Genomic DNA, 25,509 nt, shown 5'->3' with positions numbered 1-25,509 from the left:
TGACTTTGATGTGATAAGAAAAATCAGCACCGCAATCAAGTTTCTGCTGCTGGTCTGTCTCAGACTCCAAATTCCAGATATCATGTATCAGCTTCAAAATTGGTAGTCACTAGTCATTTAGTCAACTCCAAGGAGCGTCGATCGGTGCGTCAGTGATGCATCATGTATGTTTAGTGCAGTGCAGTTCCATCAATTGTTTCATTATAGAATGTAAACGTGGAATGGCAGCGACCGATTTTGCAGCTTCGTTCCGCTTCGCTGAAGCTTTACTCAGACTTTTTTTACGGCAGCCACTGTAGGATTTCTGGCAATCCAAAAGCTATCTTCCAGAGCTCAGAATTTACTGAATCTGGTCTTAATCGAAAGCTACTGTCGCACTGATTCCGAAAATGTAAATAAAAATATGATCAGGCACTGAACCGCTTAGAATTCGCCCTCCAAGTCTGAATTATCGGCATTGTTCGAACAATCGAAGAGCCGTAATGGGTCATTGTTATGGTCATTGTTTTGCGGTCATCCGATTGTTTCTGAACAATGCAGATTTTAGATGTTGAGGGTGGTTTTTCATCTCAGTACGGGGGTTCACCATATTTTGATTGATATTTTCGAAATCAGTGCGACAGTAGCTTTCGATCAAGACCGGATTCAGTAAATTCTGAGCTCTGGAAGACAACTTTTGGATTGCCAGAAATTCTACAGTAGCTGCCGTAAAATAAGTCTGAGTAAAGCTTCAGCGAAGCGGAACGAAGCTGCAAAATCGGTCGCTGCCATTCCACGTTTACATTCTATAGTTTCATGGCGATGCGGAACTTAATTTACTGAAACCTGTGATGTGATCGTCGATTTCAGTGGTGTTTGTGGTAGTTAGTTCAAACTGACTGGTCTTCCTTCGTCGTTTTAATATAATGGCTGAAGCACCGTCGACGTCAAGTGGGTTACTCATAAAGACGCAGAAAAAGAGTGACGTGTGGAAGGATTTCACTCTGATGCTGGATGATAATAACGGCAAGTATACTGGGTTTGCGAGATGTCAAAATTGCAATGTTCAGCTTAAGCATCACAAGTTGACAAGTGGTACGTCGCATCTTCGAAGACATATCGAAGCGTGTAAGAAGAATTGATCGCAGTTGAAGAAAGTTCCTTTCTTCCAACAGAAAAGTAAGCAAGAAATCAAAGGAGAAGGTGATCATGGGGAACACTGAACGCCGGGTGGAGAATACCGAAGAACTGCCGGTTTGCCGTGGTGTTGTGCAGAAGACGTGTTTTGCCATTCAGATTTACGGTGAAACGTAAATTGGATAAGGAGGCTTTATCTTTGAAGCAGAAGCTGTCAGAGGAACTAAGAGTTGCTATCAAGTGTTATGGGCTGGCTGGCATCACCACAGATATGTGGACTGATCTAAAGGGTTGCAGTTCTATTAACTTGACTGTCCATTTTGTTGGAGAGAACTTGACTCTCAGAAGTAATGTTGCGACTGTTCGGCAATTCACGGATACTAAAGAACTGGTATGAATATCAGACAGGCTATCGAATACATCGATTGGGATTCTTCGACAATGGTCTGAATATGTTTCGGAGACTGGACAAGACTCTTCGGGTTATCTCGGAGTCTGGGATTGAGATCCCCGGAGTCGGAGGGACTTTGCCTCAGAGACCAAAGTTGTCGGAGGGACTCGGAGTCTCGAAAAGCAGACTCCGCTCATCACTGGTGTGCAGCAGCCTTAAGATGCTGTTGCAACATCACTGCTTGATTTAACAATTTAACAACAATACGACATTGCATACAAGATTGAGACAGTGGTCACGGATCATATTTTAGGAAGTGGCCAATTTTTGATCCTCAATCATATTTCTATCTCACCAAATGTACCGGCGCAGCATTGTGAATCTTGGGCTATACACAAAGCAAACTGGTCTGAATGTCGCTGGTCAGCTAGTCGTAATCTCTCTCTGTTGCGTAATAGAGAACAACTGACAATACAAGCCATCACAGAAGTAATAATCGCCGCAGCTCGAATAAGTATTTAAATCACGAAACCTCATAGAAATTGTAGCATTCTCGCATTCTCTCGTGGAATGAAGCGTGTGCCCGATCTATCCGTCTGAAACGAGCTGCTTATTTGAAAATCATAGGAGTCAGGTTCACTAGGTTTTTTGTTTCCATTTAGTAACGGTATGACCTCCTTTCACATTGACCTTGTTATAACGTTCAAAACAGTCATACCGTTACTAAATGGAAACAAAAAAACTAGTGAACCTGACTCCTATCGCCCAATATCCCTAACAAAAAGCTTACGACACCGTTTCGAGAGGAGGCGCTATCTTCAAGCTCCACAAACTGGGCATCTCTGGTAACATGCTGACTTGGATTTATTCATTCATCTCTAACCGTACTTTCCAAGTTCGGGTAGGTGACAGCTTATCCGATTCATTTACCTTAAATAATGTGATTCCACAAGACAGTGCTCTCAGTGCGATAATTTTTACGGTTATGATGAATGAACTCCCCGATGAAATCGATACTAGTATCAATCTTTTTGCGGATGACGCTTCCTATGGGAAAATGGCTTAGATGTAATGACAATCTCGTCAGAATTGCAGAATTATTTAAACCACCTGTATCATTGGTGTAAAAATGGGGTTTGCGGGTCAATGTCGCGAAGTCTACCGCAGTTATCTTCATAAAAACCCAGAAAACTACTACCTGTTTAATTCTTAATAGGTATGATAATAAAGAAAAGTTGTAAATACTTTGGACTTATCTCACCACCCGATCGGACAGTCAATGCCCTTACAGCCATTACCACCGGTTCTACTAATAACAAACTAATATAAGATATTATTAAGTTATGCGCATATCTCGAAAGAAAAGGAGTGGAGAAAGATCTAATATGGATACCTGGTCACATTGGAGTTTGACAAAATGTAAAACCTGACGAACGAGCAAAAGCGGTTGCATTCACGGATCAAGCAGTTAACATTAGTGACCCGGTCGAACTGTCTGTTCCAGAAGTGAAAACGCTCATCGCATCCATATACCGAATGGATTGAAGACTTCAACTAGTCATATGACTGGTCGGAATATCATAGAATACACGCACCCATCACTGAAATTCTGCGCCGCAGAGCTTTTCACGATTGGACTGCTCGATTATTTTGAGGTTGAAATCGAAAGATTGTCAGTTGAATTCTCATATTCATCGTATAAAGTGTCACGAAGATGGCCTGTGCCACACGTGCATGGCCGAAGAGACAGTATTCCCAGTGTTTGTTTCTCAGCGACAATATTTGAAGAGTGCGGCTAGACGGAACCATGTTGACATGACAGTACAGGCCATATTATCCATTCCTGTTTTTGAATTCGTATTAGCCACACGATCAATCCAATTTTTGCGGATATCTTATTTTCGAAGTGGCCTGGTGCACAATACGTTCCCAGCTAGCACGCCCACTTGGTATCCAGGTGGACTTTAAGTGGTTAGGTGGGATAGATGATCGGAATGGGTTAGTAACATGTAACCCACATCGAAACCAAGCGGGATTTCCATCCATAAAGATGCGTGGTTATGCCATACCAATCCCAGGTAGATTGCAATAAGTCTCTTCTAATTGTACCTATCAATTTGAACTCGGGGGAGTTTTACTTGTTGAGTTGTTGAGTTTTTGATAACAAATCATCTTGATACACGAGAAATCCACTTATGGAGGAGCTCAGAATTCCCATATATCACCCACAGAGGAACCAACCTTATTTTACATCAATGTTATTTGGTTTATTTCATCGAATAATAAAGGTGGTTCCGTATGTAGTAAAGCTTTCTAGCTATTATGCTATCCCTGTTGGTTGCTCGAACCTCGAACATTAAAACCCCTACCATGCTTTACTTCGTCAATGTGATTTGAACTATTTAAAATTGACCGTTTGTCACACTGGAGTGAACATTCGATAGGTGGACGTCGTAGTGAGCGGACGTGCTCATCTAGACAGATAATTACAAGCGGGAGCTTCATATCGAAACAGCTGTATTCGTTTCCTATCGTGTACGTTGTTGTCGCATCACGCGCTTGGTAACGTTGAAGAGATGTTAGGAAGTAAAGGGGCGCAAAAGCGCTCCGCTACTGAAGATTTAGAGGGCCCTTCCCCTAAGGAAAGTTCTAATAGGGAGACCGGAGTTAATGACAATATGTCAGTTGTGATAACAGGTGTGAAAAAGCCAATTCGGCAATATAATCCTATCTGCGTCAACAAAAACTTGCTACGTGTTATCTAAGTAACGACGCCGGTCAATTGACGATCGAAGATATAACTAACGTCATATTCCAAGCCGCTAAGCATACCATTCCGCTTACAAAGGAAGTTAGAAAAAGTAGTGTGCCTTGGTGGAATCATAGCTGTACACGAGCTGTCCGGTTAAAACGGGCCTCTTATCAGAAAATGAAGCGATCCTTTAGCGTTGATGATGTTATCAAGTTCAGGCAACAGCGAGCGCGTACGAGAAAAACGCTTCTCGATGCAAAACGATCTTACTGGGAGTCTTTTTGTAACAGCCTAAATCGCAATTCCAAATTGACGAAAGTCTGGCGCGTAATTCGTTCGATGTCAGGCTCGCGCTCGTGGAATCAAATAAACCAATTGGTCTCGAACGGCGCGCTAATCACAGACAATGTAAACATGGCAAACACACTGGCTCGGCATTTCGCGTCAACCAGTAGTGATGAAAATATAGACGTATTACACCGCCAACGTCGCTCCGACTTCTGCAGCGACACCATTCCCGCAGTCCTAGCCGAAACTCCGAGCGATGACATTATGAACCTACCTTTCACCCGCTCAGAATTGTCTGATGTTTTGCGACTTAGGAAAAATACTGCGCCGGGCATTGATGGAATTTGCTCCGCAATGCTTCTAAACCTCAGTGAATATAGCCTCCAAAAACTTTTGGATTCTATCAATAATTTGTGGGTTTCGGGCCAGTGCCCAGCATCTTGGCGGCATTCAATTATTGTGCCTATTTTAAAAGGTAGCAAACCCGCGAATAATCCCTCTTCTTATAGACCAATTTCTCTGACGAGCAACATCTGTAAGACAATGGAAAGGTTAATTAATAACAGACTAACTTGGTGGCTTGAACGGAATAGAATACTGCACCCACGCCAATGCGGCTTTCGACGCAAACGGTCTACTCGAGATTGCATAATGTCACTACACGACGATATCTATAAATCATTATTCAGTAAAAGACTCGTTTTAGCGGTGTTCTTGGACTTTGAAAAGGCCTACGACATGATTTGGAGAGACGGACTCGTACTTAAACTGCGAAAAATTGGCCTCACAGGAAACATACTGCGGTGGGTGCATTCATTCATTAACAACAGAACTTTTCAGGTTCGTCTCGGTAACACCTTATCAGACACATTTGCGCTCGAAAATGGTATTCCACAAGGAAGCGTGTTGTCTCCGACTTTGTTTGCAATCATGATCAATGACCTCCCTCATGACCTTTCGACTAACATCAATGTATTTGCAGATGACGTATGCATTTGGGATATCGGACTAAAAGCTTGTGATATAGCCTCAAACGTGCAAGCCTCGCTCAACTCCATTCAGGAGTGGTGCCATCATTGGGGATTCAAAATTAACGCTAAAAAGTCGGCCAGTGTGTTGTTCACGAGAAAGCGCAAGTACCCTAATATCAATTTACTCATCGGACAGGTCACACTGCGCTTAGAACGAGAGTTTAAATATTTAGGGATGATATTTGATGCAAAACTCAACTATGGTCCGCATTCGCGTATGGTAGTCGCAAAGTGCTCAAGACGGCTCAATGTATTAAGGGCATTGGCTGGTACTACCTGGGGTGCCTCGAAGTCTTGCCTTCTGATCGTATACAAAACTTTGATTAGATCAGTTATGGAGTATGGTATTGAGGCGTATTTATTCTCACCAAAATACGTATTGAAAGCGCTACAGTTGCTTCAGAACAAAGCGCTGAGAACATGCAGTGGTGCAATGTCGAGTACACCATCGTATGCATTACAGCACTCGTGTCATGAACTGCCTATGCACTTGCGACATCTGCAAGCCTGCCTCGACTATCGCTGCCACATCATGGCAATCGAAAACCACCCATGTACATCGCTAACAGAGCAGAGTTGGCATGAAATTTTTCCAGATTCATTTCGATTCGCAACTTTTAATATGCTCACCAGGTTGAATGAGGGCATAAAAGACTTGAAAATAGCAGAATATAATCTTTATCCCGATGCTCCTTGGAATGAACAACCATGTTACACGGTCGATACGCACTTGCAATCGATCATATCCAACATGCAGCACCCTGATGTAATCAAGTTTGAATCCAACCACTATATTATGTCTACATACGGTTCTTATATACAAATATTTACTGATGGATCGAAAACGAAGTTTAGATGTGGGGCAGGTTTCCATATAAAAGGACCCGGAGTCGATTCCCGCATTGCCTTGGATAGGAATCTATCCGTTTTTTCAACAGAACTTATTGCGATTCTGAATAGCCTAAATTGGGCGCGTAGCGAGTGTCCAGATCAGTCAAACATAGCTATACTATCGGATAGTCTAAGTGCCCTTCTCGCCCTGCAATCTCGACAACGTGATAATCAGATCGTTTCCGATATAATTATGCTTTGCAGGAGCCTTTCTGGGCGTTCAATACGGGTCACCTTTATCTGGATTCCAGGACACAGGGGCGTTGGTCGAAATGAAGAGGCAGATCGGCTCGCAAAATCCGCAGCATCCGACGAAAGTCTTGACATCACTCCGACCCACAGTCTAACTCCAAAAGAATGCAAACCCATCGTTACTGACCATTGCTGGAATAAGTGGAAGTCCGAACTAGTCAACGAAGACTCGCAATACCAAGGTCTCATACGCACTAACGCTGAATTTCGCGGAATTTCTTGTCTCTCGCGTCGTGAGTCGTCGATCTTGATCCGACTCCAAACTGGCCATTGCGGGTTGAACGAACATTTGCACAGGATCGGATGCCATGAAAATGGATTATGTGATCTGTGCGCACAGCCTGAATCAGTGGAACATTTCCTGCTAAAATGTCCGAGATACTCAACTGATAGACAATATATCATCGAAGCTGCAAGGAACCAAGGCCTTAACATTGTATTATCTGAAATTCTTACCAGCCCTTTCACTGCAACGCCTATTATAGAATTTGCACTCCTTTCGAAACGAATAATTTAGAAGTCTTCTTCTAATCAAACTTTCGGCCTGGTGCACAAGGCCTCAGTAGCCGGGCACCAATAAAAACCTATACCAACCAACCAACACTGGAGTGAACTTAAATTTCCGTTGCTAGAGTACTCAATTCCTCACAGCGTGCGTTATAATTTTCTTGCGTAGATCCCATTACCTTTATCCCTTATCTGTATCTATTATTTATACCTCAGGAATAATTTTACTCGTAAAATTTCTGTGATCAAATAATTGGAACTTGTTATTTTCGTCAATGAAGAATGATCGACTTTTCATACGGCTCCCACATGTGACCGAGTAGTTTTCCGAAATAGATGCTTCTTTTATATTTTCCTACAGCAAGGTTTGTTCATCTATATAGTAATGTCATATTATAATCGGTTTCCGATTTATTCATTTGCGATGCTGGTCGCTGGGACATTTCCAAATTGAATTCCACCGCCATATGAATTGAATTCGGGTACTGGTGACGATAAGCGCCTAAGAATAGGGCGGCCTCGGTTCGACTCCCGTTGGAGGTTTGTCCGGGCTCCTCTTCTTGCGACATGAGACCCGAGAATGACTCGACGGAAGAATGCACTAACAAGTTATGGAAATCGCTAGCAAGGGCCGTGGCCTCGAAAATGATCAACATCGAGAGTAACTGTGACGGCGGGCACTCCAAGCCGATGTAGATGTCAGTCTAAAAGACGGCAACTGCGCGTCGGTCGGCATCCTCCTATCTGTTCATTACATCGCTTTGTATCTTATCGCATTGTACATTGTGTGTGTCTTGTTCAGTTGAAAATATAACTCAACGATTACACTTAAACAGTGATGACGACCTCACTCACCCACCGTAAAGGTTATTATATACTCAGATTACCGTATATATTGGTTGGTTTGAGTGAGTATTGGTAGCAGGTATGTGCTGTACAGCGTACAATGTTAAAGTTAACTAGCGAGAAGGGTTTACCTAACATACCTAACACCACATCTCTACTTCGAATTAATGGCCCACTTACACTGCTAGAAGCTTAGTGGGTTTACCCCAGGGGCGGGCAACTTCTCCAAGCGGCGGGCCGGAGATAGGAAAATTAAGTACTTGGCGGGCCGGATTGCTGAATCGACACATTATTCGCCCATTTATCCACATATACAAGGAATAAATCGTATTTAATGAATGTATTTTAACGACAGCCATGCAACTTCAAAGCCATTTCTCGCCAATATTGACGAAGACAATGTTATTTTGAGAACAGCATTGTCATACAGCAGGGGTGGCCAACCTTTCTGCCAGTCACGGCCGCATTTCGACTACTCATGTAGCCTACGGCCGCATTCCAGGGCATAGTCGTAATGAACTAGCAGGACGCCAAATAATCATGTTACCGTGTATATGTCCATTTCCGTTGAATTCCGTATTAATCTATTTTATAATGTACTCTGTTCATAATCGCGCCAAGCGCGAAAACTTTTTCAGATCCATTCATCAATTTCGTCAATAAAATTAGTAGTTTTACATATTATTTCTCCTTCCATGTGATCAGATTGATGGTGGGCTGTTTTCGAAAATGTAGGGCTGGTTGTGAAGGATGATGCAACTTCGGGCTGGCCAATTATTATTAGTCACTTTGTTGCATGCTGTTCTTTGCATTTCTCGACCTCCCGTCATGGTTGTTTGGTATAGTGAGGAGCACACGATTCGCACACGATTCCGAGTTGGTATTTCTTTATGAGGCGCATCATTTTCCTCTGCTGTTCGCAACTGTACTGTGGGCAACTGTACTGATTGCAAAGTGCGCAACTATATTAAAATCGAAAATGAAGTCGCATTGAATCGCGAAGAAAATTTCAAGAATAATCAAAATGTTTCAAGAAATCGGGAGTCAATTCGTAAATTCAAATTCCATGTCGACGGCCGCGAATTACGTGTCCACGGCCGCACAATTGCTTCTACGGCGGCAGGTTGGCCAACCCTGTCATACAGGCACCACCATGTCTGCTTCTCTCTGATCAATCAACGCACGGTGCAATCCTTCATTAAGATTTCAAGGCGTTCAATAAGCCCGGTACCACAAATTTACCAAGATATCAATGCGTTAGGGTTTAGTAGGTGACGAGATAGCGTAGTTGCTAAACTGTGTGACCTATCTATCTCGATATTAAATTCATGCGGACCGTGGCCTCGAAATTTGAAAGTGGCCCACGACGCGTTTTCAGTTGGCCACACCTCGCATAAGCGGTGTCTTACAAAAGCCTAGAAGTGTGCGCCGTGCTAGAAGTCGGCGGTTACGGAATCAAAAATAAGAAATATCGGCCTGGTGTAAATGACCATTGTCGTCGACAGACACCATGATCACCACAAATGACATCCCAGCAAACACTAGATGTCTTTTTAACCTGTCAGGATATCTTTTTCTTGTCCAGCCAGGTTCAAATCATATCTTGTGCATGCTTTGTGCTGAAGCACGACTTAAATATATCTTTTTCATCTCCAGTCATGTTCAAATCATATCTTTGTGCAAACCTTGTGCTGAAGCACGACTTAAATATATCTTGTTCTTGTCCAGTCAAGTCCAAATCATATCTTGTCCATACCTTGTGCTGAAGCACGAATTAACTATATCTTTTTCTTGTCCAGTCAAGTCCAAATCATATCTTGTCCATACCTTGTGTGCTGAAGCACGGAATCAATATATCTTGTTCTTGTCCAGTCAAGTCCAAGTCATATCTTGTCCATACCTTGTGCTGAAGCACGGCTTAAATATATCTTGTTCTTGTCCAGTCAAGTCCAAATCATATCTTGTCCATACCTTGTGCTGAAGCACGACTTAAATATACCTTGTTCTTGTCCAGTCAAGTCCAAATCATATCCTGTGCATACCATAGCAATTTTCAACGTAGCTACGTTGTAAATTGCTATGTGCATACCTTGTGCTGAACCACAACTTTTCTTGGCCAAATTTTGTCGAATGCTGAAAATATATTTGTTAGGAATATCAAATTCGATTATTGCTTCCTATTATGGTAGAGTGGTGTTTATAAATGTACAGTAGATTATACTGAACTTTTACTCTCATGGGGCGATTAATCACCTGTGTCACTACCGTATGTTCCACCTAGTGTCACGCTCTTTTTTGCAATTTTGCAGACTAAAATTAAATATCATATTAACCCGCATCGCTCGCGCTTCGCCACCTCCGCTGCTTTCGGTGGTTGGGTTGTATTTGATTGGAATGGACGATTCTCAAATTTTGGAAGGAAATTTGAAAGTCCGCAGAATCCGGCTGGAGAATTTCCGGTTCTGCGTCCAAAAAACTTCTGCCAAAATCATGATATCGTATTTAAGATTATAATTAAGAATGTTGCCAAAATCCGACTGTCGAAATAAATTCAGAATCCGCATCCAGTCCGGCTGAAATCCTGCTACGACTCCGGCTTCTAATCCGGAGTGTAAACGAGATGCCATTTCTCCCATGCGAGTTCACATAAGTTTCGGCGCGAAATACTGGCAGACAAAGCGCTCTCGTAATGGAGGCTTACAGCTACGCAGTCGTATGTTAGGTTTAGTTGCGTTCTGGAATTAATCGTGGTAAATTAAGGCTCAACCAACCATATTCCTTCAGAGGATTACTGAAAACTGAACTGTAGATGGTAATTTATATATGCCTGATACGAAACATAGGTATATAGTGTATGGTATAATGTCACAAAGTATAGCACTTGGTTTGCACTTTTGCGAATAGCATATAAGCTATTGTGACAGTGCTGGATTATATAATATCATCAGATGGTGGTCGCTAAAATCATTCATTGTGATCGAATGTTCTTGTACTTTTGTCTATAATAGTGTAGGAGTAGGGGGAGCTCAGCTACAACGTGGTAATGCCCAGATATAAAATAAGACGGGGGAAGCACAGACGTAGGCAGTACCAGAAAGAGTGGCTACGGTTCAAGCGAGCTAGAACCGCCGATTTGACGGGACGGATCGTTTCATCATCATCAAGTGAAATATGACACGGGCAATTGGACTCTGTACAAAATACGTATCAAATGCTCATCCGGTAAGTCAACTCATAATTTGTGAAGGTTTACCGTTACTCAGTACCAGTGTTGGGATGACTTGAATCATGACAAAAATGAGACTGTAGCATGTGGCTATACCAGTGATTCCCAACCGCGGCCTCGAGCTAGCCGTCTTGCGTCCCCCACAAAAATTTAAAGAAATCGATTTATGATATAAAATAAAATTTGTATTTATAAAATTCTCTTGCTTAGCTTGGAGTCTGGAGTTGTTAATTAGGATTGCAGAAAAGTTCTGAGTAGAGTGCTAACGGTATGTCACTACTGTATATAGGTATTGATAACTAATCTACAAATAGATGTACAACACGTGACTCACGGTTGAATACGCTGAGGCAAAACCCAGCAGCAGTTCTCCTCGATTTTACTCAATTTTGTGAACTTTTTATTGATCTAAAGCAGTCACGAATTCGTGCGGCCCCAACTATATATATTCTAAATTTGGCCCTGACACCGAAAAAGGTTGGGAACCACTAAGCTATATACACAGTTACTTGCGTACAGTATTTCATTAGCAGTTCTATGTTTGCGTGTGCGATACAATATCGTTTTTTCAAGTTTGTGCGAGTTTTCAAATTTGAGTAATTCTAGATCTAGTTGCGCTGTTTACAAATCCAGTAGTTTGATAAATCTGGAAACTTACCATCTATATTATCCATCTGTTTTAGATTTATGGGTCAAGGCCTTTCGTGATATGAGGGCAGTTGCAGACAATAGTAGCTTGCCCTCCGCTTCAGATAAGGACCTACAACGGCCTAACCGAAAACGTCAGCCGCCAAAAGATTTTTTGACAAGTCCATGTCATCTGATAATCAAGGTATAGCCTACACTGTTATTCTGCCTAATATGTTATACGCAGAAGTGACATTTGTATAACTTTCATACTTTGTAGATGATGCTGTTCCTTCAAAGAAAAAACGTAATCCAAGTATTCAGACACAAGGCATGCCTATACCAACTCCAAGAGTGCGGTCACCTCCTGATTCTGGCGATGAAAGTGTGACAAGCAAGAGTGCTCTTGTTAATGATGCTTCAAATGCAAGTTTGCCATCATCAAGTGAGGAGAGTGTTCAAGAACAGCATGATCCCAACATTGAATGTAGCGGCCAGTTGCAGGGAATCAACCAATGCAGTAAGCTCCTAACACTTTGATCAATTCTCGAATTTAAGCAATAGAGTCGCTCTTATTTCCAGACGATCCTTCGTTTGTAAGCAATGTTGAACTGCAAAACTCTGACTGTCAACAACAAGGCCTATCACAAAGTAATGGTAAGTTTATCGCATATGATCAGTCCAGTTTTCTTGAATTCAAATAATTTTTTAGCTCCTCCATGTTCTTCATCAACTCCAACATCTGCACACGGTGACCACTCTATATATTTCTCTGATGCGTAAAGACATCAAAGACATCAAGTTGCAGATGAACCAGATGATGGACCTCAGCTCCAAGCAGATGAACCAGATGATGGATCTAATTAAAGGTCACATCATCAACGACTCAAAAAATAAACACAGTACAACAGCCCCAATCTTGCTTGAAGATCTTATTGAAAACCCCTGTCAAACCGTATCTCAGCTGGAACAACTGGAAAAGAACTTGACTGACGGCGATTGCAAGAAATCTGAACTGGTATGATTTTGTCGATTAGAGCAAACTTAGCCGGAGTATCTAACCCAGGGGCAGGCAGCACACGGCCCGCCGACAGTTTTCTGTCCTACATGATAATGCCCCGCCCCAGTTTGCCGAGATTCCCCACTAATTCCTTACTACGTCAAATTTTAGTGACTATGTTATTATATTATACGTGTATGCGCACTGCGCAGCGTTGCGAGAGTGGAACTTACGCGTAAGTTCGTTGAAGCGAGAAGACTTGCATTATCGGCATTGACGATGCAAACAAACCTAATGTGGTCTCTGTGGTAATCATGATTTTTGTCGACTACAATGGTCAGCAGGCTGATATTTCCTATTTTTGATTTCGTAACCGCCGACTTGTAGCACGGCACACTTCTAGGTTTTTGTAAGGCACCGCTTATGCCAGGGGCGCCAACTCAAAATGGGTTGCAGGCCACTTTTCGAATTTAGTAGAGGACGCAGGCCGCATGAATTCAGTATCGAGATTGCCTACATGACAATCTTATTCTCAAATCCACTATTCGCCATTATCGGCGAGAAATGGCTTTGAAGTGACATTGCTGTCGTTAAAATACATTCATTAAATTCGATATATTCCTTGTGGATAAATGGACGAATAATGCATCGATTCAGCAATCCGGTGCCCAAGTACTTAATTTTCCTATATCCGGCCTGCCGACTGGAGAAGTTGCCCACCCTGATCTAACCTCTCGTCAAGATCAACGTTCCATCAAGTTATTTGATGTTTATGCAGGCGCGTAGCCAGAGGGGGGTTAGGGGGTATAATCGTCATTTATGCATGTACTTTACCATGATGAATTGATGCTATATTAGTGAATTCGAAACCCTACTTATTTTTTGGGCTGATGTAGTTATTTTTCATTCTGGTACACACCACTATCGGAAGGCAGAGCCATTTGTATTTTGTACTACAGGTATCTGCTTTGAAAGGACTTCACGGTGAACAATTGGCTTCAACGGTCAGAAATATCATGACAAGCACAGCTGTAAAAGATGTGTGGCAATTGTTCAGCCTAAAAGGTCAAAGAAGCAAAAATGGACAAAAAAGAAGTTTTCAAAATTTTAATCTTTACAAGACTATTACACGTAAGTTGTTACTGATATTACAATCGAGATTACAAAACCCTCGATAACAATGCCTTCGAGAGCATTTTTACAGAGTTAAAGTATTTTGCTTTCCCTTCTTGCGAAAGATCATCGCAGCTAAATTGCAAATCGTTGCTGACCACACAGCCTTATAAGCCCTCGTTTGAAGTCATCTTCTACTGACATTGCCGACATGGCAAAATCACAAACAAGTGCGTTGATTGCGCAACTCGGTGTTGAGTCTGGAATGTTTTGAAATACCAATTTTGACACTATGGGCTGATCACATTCGAGAGAGATTGTTACCGCTGGCGGAGATTCCGATTTGCCGCATTGTTTTGTAATGCAGCCCCTGATCTACTTATATTATCTTTGAAGGAGCATGTAAAGTGGCTAATCCTACGGCAGAGACTACAACAATTACAACCAAAGTGGGACGATTTCTAACAGTTATTGGAGCTTGCAAGGTAATTTTGTTTATGAATCTGACGTCTGTGTGACAGCTGCGTTCTTTATCATATCATTTGACAGTAAGTGAATCGTTGCTACCTCCAGGGCCGCTACCATTCATCTTCAGAACACTATGCCAGTGGTTCCCAAACTTGACGTGATCTAATTTAAAAAAAAATTTATAGTCATTTAATTTTGTCAAAATTGTTGGTCTTGCTTGCATAAATTTTTGATCATGTTACACTTGCTCAGATTTAGCGGTGGAACCAATGTCTCCAAAACTTTTTTGCCAATAATCCGTCACTCATTTCAAACTCCTTTCAATTCACATTTCTACACGGGAAGCAAGTTCATCCTCAACTGGTCGCATTCGTACCGCCTGGGGGGCTCAGATTGCTATTGCCTGACCCATGTTCCCTCTAAGCTGCACTGCGCACGTGCGCAATTGCACAGTGCTTAGTTGGTCTCTGCGCACAGAAAAAATCTGAAGTGATGTTATTTTTTTTAGTCGTTATGCACTACTGTGAGTTGGTGAGTGTGTGCAGACTCGTCAAAAATTAGAGGGAGCATTGGGTCGGCTATTTCGGTGGCGAACAAGATGCATGGCAAATATGGCTCAATTCCAACGTGTAGATGTCAAGTCATTGAGATATAAAATTAGGGATTTGAAACTTCGCTGGTATATATATTAGGTACATTTTACAGCTAGCTATAGTATCCCGTTCACCAAAGAAATGTTTGAAGCTGGCCCAGAACGATAACGATGAGTTATACGATCTTCCAGGGCCATCACAATTCAAACACCCAATTAGGGGAGCTCGACTGAACCCAAAATTACTCTGTTTGTCGTTTGTTGAAGTAGATTTTTGTCGTGCTTTGCACGATTTTTTGTCCCTGTAGGTCTACATTTAAATATGATTAGTAAGATAAAAAGGTGCTTATAATAGAGAAATATGCAAATTGGTGGTGGCGATTACCACACATTGAAAAGGACTACGACTCTACTCTGTGGTTAGAGATGGGTCTCAACAACATTTTCAAACCCGAAAATGGGCCACGGCCAAAAGATGGCTGAGAACCCCTGGTTTATTAGCTTCTATATGTTGGAATTAAGCCAAATTTGGCGCGCAGAGTTGAATCGACAATTTCGTCGAAGTAGATGGTAAAGTTTGACTTGGCTGTCACACTCCACCAAGTTCGTCGTGACTTCCTAAAGACGGTTCGGAATCCTTGGATGAATGTGACTTGACATGACCGTCCCACATTACTCACAAACAAACAAACACATATAATGACTATTGCTCTACTGCTAATCAATCAAAATAATCAATTCATTTATGTTATAGGAAGACGATAAAGAAGAAAACAGGAGCAAGACTGTTATCGAGGAGGCAGAAGTATTGGCTGAAGTGATTACACAGTTCTGTATCAAGGCCCAATTCTTGCTAACGTATTTTCTTCATCCATGTTTGTTTTCGTGTTCTGTACTGATTTCATACAGAACAGAAAGCCATATACATTAGGGCGGTTCAAAAATAACCTTTTTTCCGGAATCTTGCGGGTTACTTGATTAAATCGTTAGGTTGCCTTAAAAAATGACGCACACCAAATTTGAATTCATTCCAACCAATATTCGCGGATTTCGTAGAGTTTGAAAATTTTGAATTTGCCTGAAAATTACAAAAAAAAAATTTTTCAAATTTTTCTGCCAACCCCATGAAATTGTTACGCTGTCTTCAAAAGCGATGCAAAACTGCAAAACAAATTTGACTCAATTCGAAGCCGTAGAAGTGGAGTTATTCCAGTTTTTCTTTGATAATTCTTGGATTATCCTTGATTGGTGGATCATCCCAGAATTATCATAAAAAAACTTAAATAACTCGGCTTCTGCAGCTTGGAATTGAGTCAAATTTGTTTTGCATCGTTTTTGAAGACAGTGCAACAATTTCATAAGGTTGGAAGGAAAATTAAAAAAAAAAATTTTTTGCATTTTTAGGCAAATTCAAAATTTTCAAACTCTACGAAATCCGCGACTATTGGTTGGAATGAATTCAAATTTGGTGTGCGTCATTTTTTAAGGCAACCTAACGATTTAATCAAGTAACCCGCAAGATTAAGGAAAAAAGGTTATTTTCGAACCGCCCTAATATACATGCTGATTTTTAAAATTGGCAACTAGTTTTCTTTCTGAACAAAAAGGCCTACCTCTTGCTGCCTACTTCTTGCTAACGTATGTTATGTCTGGGACTATTATTTTACCTTCATTCTTCATCCATTAATATTCCAATTTTTCGTCGAGGTCTAGTCAAGTACATTTTTTTGTATTTTGAACTGGTGCAATACAGAACAAAAAGCCATACATGATCTGTAAAACTGAGGATTCGTATTCGTTCATGTGTGAAGTGCAGCATATAGCAGGTTTAGCCAACCAGGGTTCAGGGTCACACAGGGTCGAATTGTACAAAAAATATCTTATAGGATAACGTTGAGGATGTTTATCAAGATATCTTTGAGGATCTCCGTCAGGATATCTTTGAGGATGTTTATCAGGACATATTTGAGGATGTTTATCAGGACATCTTTGAGGATGTCCTACAGGACATCTTATATATATCCATTTCTGTCGACAAATGTATATATTTTGCACTTCATTGAAGGACATCTTTTGAACTCATGGAAGATGTTTAAAAAATATCTTTAATAAGTTTTGTGTTTGCTGGGATTAGGGTTCAGTAGGCATACATCGTAAATGCCGATAATGCAAGTCATATCGCTTAGGCGAACTTACGCGTAGGCTCCACCCTCGCTTGCTGCGCATACATGTGTATAATAACATACAGTCATTAATATTTGATGTATGTAAGTAAGTAGTCGTGAATATCGGAAGACTGGGGCCGGCGGTCCACATTATCATGTAAGACGAAAAACTGTCCGCGGGCCGGACAAAATCCCTTCGCGGACCGGATCCGGCCCGCGGGCCGTATGTTGCCCACCCCTGGTTTACCACATGGTTTCCCAAATTATACCTCTGTAATATGGGGCCAAAAATGTACGGTTCCCGATTGGTTTCCCCATCTGGTTACCTCAATTCATCTCACCTTGATACCTAGTGGTACCCAAGTAGGCGTGCTACCTGGGTTAGTAGTTAAGCACCATTAACCCCACATACAACACACACACACACATGTACACGCTACTCACCAAGGAAAGTTAATGTATCAATGAGAATTATAGTCTCGATACTATTTTTCACTGTTGAGGATTGAAACCTTGATTTGCGGTATCGTAGCATACGAAGCATATAGTACAAAGCTACGAACGTTCTAGTTCAGGGGTGGGCAATTATTTTCCTCCACGGACCAAATCAGAAGTAGAAAATACGTTGGCGGGCCGAGTGAAAAGAATTAGCTATATTCTCCAGCGTATTGTAATTCAATTTTTAAATTACATTGTTGATAAATGCTGTTCAGTAAATGCGTTGATATTAGGTAAGGAAAAAGTGACGGTTAATTTCAAAAATATCTGTTTGCCGTAATGATTCGAAACAATGTTAAAAATGATACATTTTAAACTATCTTCTCTAAAACAGTGCTTTTCAAAATTTTTTAGACACGGCTCCCTTTATGATAGTGAACAATTTCGCGCCCCTCTATCATGATATCGCAAAATATTAAAAAGTTTAACCAGGTTGCTAGCAATCCCAACGGATAATTTGATGGCATGGACGATTATTGCTGCCGATGAGAGAATTCTGAAATATGTAGGTTGGACATACACAGACCACTAACAACAAGCTAGGGGTATATCGCGCGGAGCGCGAAAAATATTTTCGGTAAACTTCGTTTTCGCGCCATCATTCTGATGCTTTCACGCCCCCAATTCCAGAACCATTGCATTGATATGTATATGAAATAGTACAAAGCTTATTTTTATGGTCGCTGCCTTACGAGCAGTGTGCAGATTAAATTGCCTTTATGTTGAGCGAAATATGTAGTTTTTTTTAACTTCGTCCTCCCATGGCCGAGTGTTTCGTTTTGTTTTTCTGTCACGAGACCAATTAATTAAAATCTTTAATCTTGGCGACATGCTCGGCTAAACCTGAAACGACGGGATTACCCCTGACTCCGGGAAACACACAATTACTGCTCTAAATTCTAAAAACCTAAACCTTCTTCGAATTTCAGTTTCCGGCTTTTTTTTTGGCATGCCCGCTAATACTTTATGGGCTCTAGATATAACGAGTCATAGGCCTATTGTAATCGTGAGCACTAATTGACTTGTTTTACGAGTTAGGGATTCGGAAACGTATCACGTCATAATTTGAAAGACATGCCGTATAATGTGTAATGTGACAATGTCAACAAGGACGGTTTGAACTAAACTATATGTAAAGAGTGATCTCTTGTGACTTCAATTGCTACTCATACTTTACCACATTGCCTTTATTTTGAATCTGGATTACGCATGCGAGTTACGTAGGTAGCGTAATCGTGGCATATTATTGGAGAGGCTTCAAAGTTAACCAATTTCATGTTCATTTGATACAGCCCATGGTTTTAGTTATTAAAATGCAAGTTTTATGATTTGAATTCTAAGCAACCTTTCGCGGGCCGCACAGAATAGCTTCGCGGGCCGCACTTTGCCCAGGTCTGTTCTAGCTAGACGGAGCACATTTTTGAAGTCATGATTATCCCATAGCATTGTCGCCAAGTGGAATGAAATCAGTATGGTCGGAAAAATACCCAAGTATCTTTTAGCAGATCGATAAGTGGCAGCAAATTCTTTTAGGTTGCATAAACAGTATATATTTGAACTTTGACGTATTACTTTCTGTTGTAACGTCATAATGAGCGATACTAGATACTCGACTCGATACGAAGCATATTGCGTGATTCAGATTCGAATCACTCAGGTAATCGATTTTACCCAGCCCTCAAAGTAACCAAGAAAGCTCCACAAGTGTAAAAGTAACATTAGAAAGTAAGTAGTTATTCAAACACTTATAAATACGCTGCAGAGAGCTCGGATGGTGCTGTTACATACCAAGAGGTACAAAGATTTCATTGATAATAATTGAACCGCATCGTGGGATGCAAATGATATTGTTTCTTTGGAAAAGTTGTTCTCAACTTATGTTTAACTCAGACTCCATTTCAGATAATGCCATGGAATGGGGCAATTGCGCCATTTTCGTGTGCTAGGGCATACATGCGCCAGTTTATGCTTCGATCACAGCATTTTCAAGTGATCGTAATCGCAATCGATAACATTTGAAAAAATCCAAATGAATTGTAATCGTAATCGACTATTACACATATCTAATCCATTTCTTTGTGAAAGAACGATTACTTCTTATTTTTACAAGGACTATGACATGACCGGAACAGTAAAAATTCTAGAATATCACCATATATCAGGTTATTGATGGCAGAAATGTCCGGTTTTCAAATGCCACTGTCCATTATTATATCACAAGTATTGGCTTTGATCGTCATTGCGTGACGAATTATCAAAACTTCGTATATAGATATTCGATGTACGTACATGGATTTGTGTGATTCTTTGAACACCCGCCATGCCTTATTTCAGGTTATCAATACAGTCAGAAGCCTATACCCCGCAGTAGGATAATAATCTCGACTCTGCCTGGTTTCCACTAGTAACGTATGAATTGATGTGTGGTTGTGCTTATGCAGTTAGACCGTTGCTGCTTGTCGAACGGTAGACCTATCACGTACAGCGGAGGAAGACATGAAATTTTGTCCTCGTCAAAATTGAACGTGACGATTTCCACATCGATCTACATCAACTGCTGATATAGATCATAACCGAGTCGTTATTGGTCTGTATTGTAGGCATAATATGGCATAGTAGTCGCCGGCCATCCGACAGTCGACGAGCATGTCCACATTCAAGTCGAAATACAAGCAATTACTACTAAATAAATACAGTCCATCCTCAAGATTACCGGACCACGACTGACCTATCGACCTCGCTTCCCATGACATGCCGCCCTATTTCTTGTCGCTTTCTTTTTCTATACTGTATTCTTTACTTTCATTCAGTGTGCATGCCTCCTCTTTACTACGCCTAGGCCAAGGTGGGTGTCCGATTCCATTGACAAATCCAAGTCGCTTCGACAGCTTCCTGTCTATTCATTGTATCGCATTTTTTGTGGTGTATTGAACTGATAAAATTGCTAATAAACCAATGATGATGATGATGATGACACAAGTATGGCGCTACTTCAAACTGGCATCAATCATTATTTCGCAATTCTTCACGCAACATCTGGATCTCACGCCACGAATCAAGTACGATTCAAGTAGACTTGGATTTATCTTTTTTAATATAATGGTGTCCTTGCAATCTGCGCTCCACCGTACAAATCAGAACCGCAGAGAAAAATGATCCGCCCAAAAATATAATATCAAGATAGTATCTTGCGCATCTCACGAGTGACGATTTTTCTGTTACGTTTGGCTGGTTCTAATATATTTTGACTATACCGCTAATTGTGATGGGGTGGGTCAATAAATGACAACATGCAACAAAGAGATCAATAAAAATCGGAGTATGCATCATCATTAATCGAATAACGTGGAATGAGAATAAATAAAATCTTTACATTAATGTATAAAACTGCTAACATTATCGAAAGAAATTCATCCGAGGGACAAAATTTTCTCACCCAGCGCGACTACAAACCTGATTCTAGTAACTTTTCGTGATATTTATACTAGCGTTTTTGTTGCATATATTATATATATAGCATGCCTGCGGGAATGTTTTTCTTCTTCAATTCGAAAATTTTTATACGCAGAGCGTATTTCGAGAAATTACTGACGGCATAGCACACCACAATGACTGTCCGGGGTGCAAAGTTTCCAGTAGTAGAAGTACCACACGTCCTCTTTTAAGAGGATTTGTCCTCTTTATTGACTTTTTTGAAATTGTCCTAGGGGGACGCCTATATGTCCTCTTTCTTGAGGATTGTGGTTGAATACACGTTGAAATTGGACGAGATATAGGAAATCAGCGGCCAAGCAACCCTCCGACGTGATTCCTGGGACTTGAGCTATAAAATGGCTTTTTTGTCAACCAACGGAAAACCTGATATAAATGGTTATCTCAGGTTTTGAGCCGAAAAGTTGACTTTTAATTTTTTAGTTAACCGACCACCGAGTCGGGAAAAATTTACCATTTTTCCGGATTTTACATTTCTAAAATATGGTAACCCTACCCAGTACCAATTTCATATGAGTATTTGTCATCCACGGGTCATGCAGACTGTCCGCTATAGTTTGCGGCCGTATGCTATATATGTAATTGAAATGCGGCTTTGTAAACAGTATCGGTGTATTATATGATCAGGGGTGTACGAGTTTTTACATAATGTTAAAAGGGTCTACCACGACGAAAAAGATTGAAGAGCACTGTAGGTAATGAGAATATGGTAGATCATAAATGTGCCATTTACATTTAATTTTACTTTGGGAGGAAAAAGGAAAATGTACACTTAGTTTTGATCTTCCACGTACATGTGCTTCGTACAAACGAACTCAGATTTAACTATAAGATCTTTCTGCAACGATTCCATACTTAAAGAGAAATATAGCTATAATTTTTCAAAAGACGGAAAAATATTTCATGTTGTAGTCCAGACCGTTGCAACGGTGTTTGGCGCTCAACGGTCTAACACTCTTTCTCTTAACTATTTTCCTCCCATCGCCCCTTTTATTAAATTTTCATAGCTCTGCGCCCCTCCCCCATATATTAAGGGTTCTATTAAAGACGATGTGGTAGAGATCCATGTCCTGTCCAAATTTTCGGGTTTGGACTTGACAATTGCAAATATTTAGCGCTTGAATCGCGCCCGATGACCACTCGATTAGTTATTGATCTAGTAACTCTATGCGCGATTTTCGGGATCACATCAAGGTTAATATAACAACTGTTCGGTACGTGGTCATACCTATCAGGTTAGAGCCCAATGTACACACCCGAATCGGTGACGTTGTGATTTGTGGCTCTTGAAAACTAGGAGACGCGGTGTGCTGCAATATATAATACCTAGTTAAAAAGATTTTGTTGGGAAAAGTCCTATCCAGGGTGATGGAACTGTGGTAAGGGAGATTTTGCCATCTAAAAGTACGTGCATGAAGTGTAAAAAACTCATTTTAGATGAAATATATAGTAACAACTGCGTTGGCGAAACACTAAATACATCGTCCGTATACTTGTCACAAAGCACGACGACAATTTGGATACTTTGTGAATTTTGTTTGGAATGAAAGAATGAATGAATTTTGCAACGAAACCTCAAGAACATATATAACTATAGAACTTAGTATCTCTAAGACCGCCCCTACTCTATATGTACTGTAAGGCCATTTTTATGCGGCGTCCCAACGCCCCTCCCCCATATCGGCTTCTGAGTGTTTCCCCCACTTTGCATTTCAAATCGTCCCCAGCAGCGCTGGCGACATGATTAAGAGCCACTGGTCTAACGCCTAAAAGTTCGGCTAGAATGTTAGATTACGATGAGATTATTCTGAGCCACATCGACTGTGATTAAATATGTCATATCAGCGACAATGTGGTATGAAAGGAACCGGAATAACGCAACCCGCTACTCAATTTATTTGAAGAGCTTCTTGGAGGTGCAGAACGTCAATATACAATTAAATAGTATATTCATATTGAAATGAACCTGATTATTTTCGGCTGACACTCCGAGCGAGATAGTGTAATGGTTATGCGTCCGGCTTCTCGAGCGGTAGGTCGTGGGTTCGATCCCCGACCGGGTCATACCAAAGACTCGAACATTGGTATCCGCAGCTATCCTGCTAGGCGCTCAGCAATCATGGATAGCATGGAGGAGAAAAAAAAATCATATCTCTCTCACTCGTCTGGGGCAATCGTCAGCAACTAGTAGAGAATTGGAAAGAACATTTGTATATCAACAATCGTATCACAAAATGTGACGTCATCAGCATGAAATTTCGAATCAGAGAGCGTTTAATGTACTATTTTTAGGTGGTACACGAACTCCTATTGTAGACAGAGTTTTGGTTGGTGTATTTTGATAAAAGTTGATTCCAAGGCACACAAATGGAATTGTGAACGGCCACGCCCTACGATTCGAAATCGGCCGTCTCGATAATTATTCGCACAAATCGGATTAACCAACAGATGTTTGCCGATGGCAGAATTAATGGCCTTTGATCGATCAGCATCAATCTTAAGTGGATGAGTTAAGGGTGAGCTTTTCACTGAGCGTGACGCACGTGTTCTGATAAATCTGGGGACATGTTGGTTTATGCGGTCCTGCAGACGTCTTGACGTTCTTCCCACGTACGCACAATCACAGTGGCACCTATATTCGTACACTACATTACTTTGTTGAAGTGCAGGAAGCACGTCTTTGCGTGTTGAAGGGAGCAGTTGTGTTGTTGTAAAAATCACATTGGTTTTGGCTGTGTCGTAACATTTACTGACAGCAGAAATCAATTGTTTTTCAAAGCGGGTGGAAATGGGGCCAATCCAAGGTAGATGGATATAAACATCTTTTATTGTTTGTGCGGTGGGCTCTGTTCGTTTTTCTGCGTTGAATTGCATTAATTTCCTCTCCATGCCGCGGCTGATGACGTGTTCAGGGTAACCGTTATCAAGTAAAATTTTTCGGATGTAGTCAAGTTCCAAACTCAATTTGTTACCCGAACATATCATCAACGCTCTATGCACGAGTGTGCCTATGAGGTTAATTTTTCTGCGTCGAGGACTAAATGAATTCCAGCGAAGGTATTGGCCTGTGAATGTCGGTTTCCTGAAAACAGACGTTTCAAATTTGTTGGTATTGCGCTTTTCAACTAATACGTCCAGAAATGATAATGAGTTATTGCGTTCTTTTTCTATTGTGAATTGCAAGTGGCATTAACCGCTTAGTTAGTCAGCAATTCGGTAGTAATGCAAGTCCAAGCAAGAAGAATATACTCAACCTATCAGATCATAAGCTAAGCTCGACTGAAGAATTTGTTTCATCCCATGGGCTCGATTTTTGCCTGCCGCCTACCACTGTCAAGAATGAGGAGGTATTTGCGGAATTTGAAGTTCTCCTCGGCCAATTAAAACACCACGAACCCAAATTAGACGAGGGTATACCTGCTCTCAAAGCTCGGTTATCAGATTTGGCGCATTCGTGTTGTGGATGCCCGGTCGACAAGGCGGACTTCCTGATGAACAAAGAGTGTTTCCTAGCCATCAAAGCATTACGATCCAACCTTGAAATTCACATCACCAAACCAGACAAAGGATCCGGTGTTGTCATTCTGAACAAAGCTGACTACATTTCGAAAATGGAATTAATATTGCATGTCAAAACCAAATTTATCTCGCTTGGTTCGGTTTCGGAATTTGATAATAGAAGAAAAACGGTGTCCTAACGGCAGAAACAGACAGCGCCATCAGAACAACGTACATACTGTTCCAGAAATTCGGTCCGGGCTCAGCTAAGTGACTGCGTGCTTATGTCATAATCCCTCCCAACTTAAATTAATCCATGTTACACCGACTTTATTTTAAATATAGATTACGCATTCGTCCTAATAAATCCCGTGCAATAACGCACAAGTTACAGCAGTTCAATATTTTATTAAGTAAAGACTAATAACCCAAACGACAACCGCGATAAAAAGAGATATAAATATAGGTTAGCGCGCCGACGACCATGCTGCTAGTGCTAATCCTCCTCATCGTATGCCGCGGCTGGTTGAACAGCCCGCGAACGCGGAGATTGCAGGGTACGAAATGGATGAAAGGGTACGAACATCGTGGAATCTCGAGCTGATGTCTTACCGCGCGGCGATGTCCGGCATTTGTCCGAAACAATCAATGCTTACCTCGTGACATGGCTTCTTCGGAGGTAAAATCACCGGCTGCTTGGTGCCGTCGTGAGTAAACTCTTGGCAAACTTGGCACGCTTTTATCTTGTCTTCTGCC

The 25,509-nt window shown here is 41.2% G+C and overlaps 1 protein-coding gene and 1 long non-coding RNA gene across 2 annotated transcripts in view; both read left to right on the top strand.

Moving 5' to 3' along the window:
- LOC145434884 (uncharacterized) overlaps positions 1–25,509 on the top strand; it is a 553,571-nt gene that overhangs the window by 170,459 nt on the left and 357,603 nt on the right. The window lies entirely within an intron of this gene.
- LOC145435380 (uncharacterized) lies at positions 10,975–16,031 on the top strand. The gene is made up of 8 exons (XM_080312653.1): positions 10,975–11,296; positions 11,984–12,132; positions 12,208–12,447; positions 12,510–12,584; positions 12,640–12,945; positions 13,887–14,058; positions 14,437–14,525; positions 15,855–16,031. The coding sequence occupies exons 4-8, from the start codon at positions 12,531–12,533 to the stop codon at positions 16,029–16,031; spliced, it is 798 nt and encodes a 265-aa protein (XP_080168779.1). The 5' UTR covers positions 10,975–11,296; positions 11,984–12,132; positions 12,208–12,447; positions 12,510–12,530.

The sequence above is a fragment of the Botryllus schlosseri genome, chromosome 3 (genome assembly GCF_051294905.1).
Source record: "Botryllus schlosseri isolate E-star chromosome 3, Bs_hap1, whole genome shotgun sequence".
Taxonomy (NCBI): Eukaryota; Metazoa; Chordata; class Ascidiacea; order Stolidobranchia; family Styelidae; genus Botryllus; species Botryllus schlosseri.
This window is presented reverse-complemented; position numbering and strand designations above follow the sequence as displayed.

Excerpts from the sequence above, each read along its gene's own strand:
- LOC145435380 (XM_080312653.1), top strand. The coding sequence starts at position 12,531 with ATGTTGAACTGCAAAACTCTGACTGTCAACAACAAGGCCTATCACAAA. Across the intron at positions 14,059-14,436 it reads TCTTTACAAGACTATTACAC|GAGCATGTAAAGTGGCTAAT; the intron begins GTAAGTTGTTAC and ends TTATCTTTGAAG. Across the intron at positions 14,526-15,854 it reads CAGTTATTGGAGCTTGCAAG|GAAGACGATAAAGAAGAAAA; the intron begins GTAATTTTGTTT and ends TTTATGTTATAG.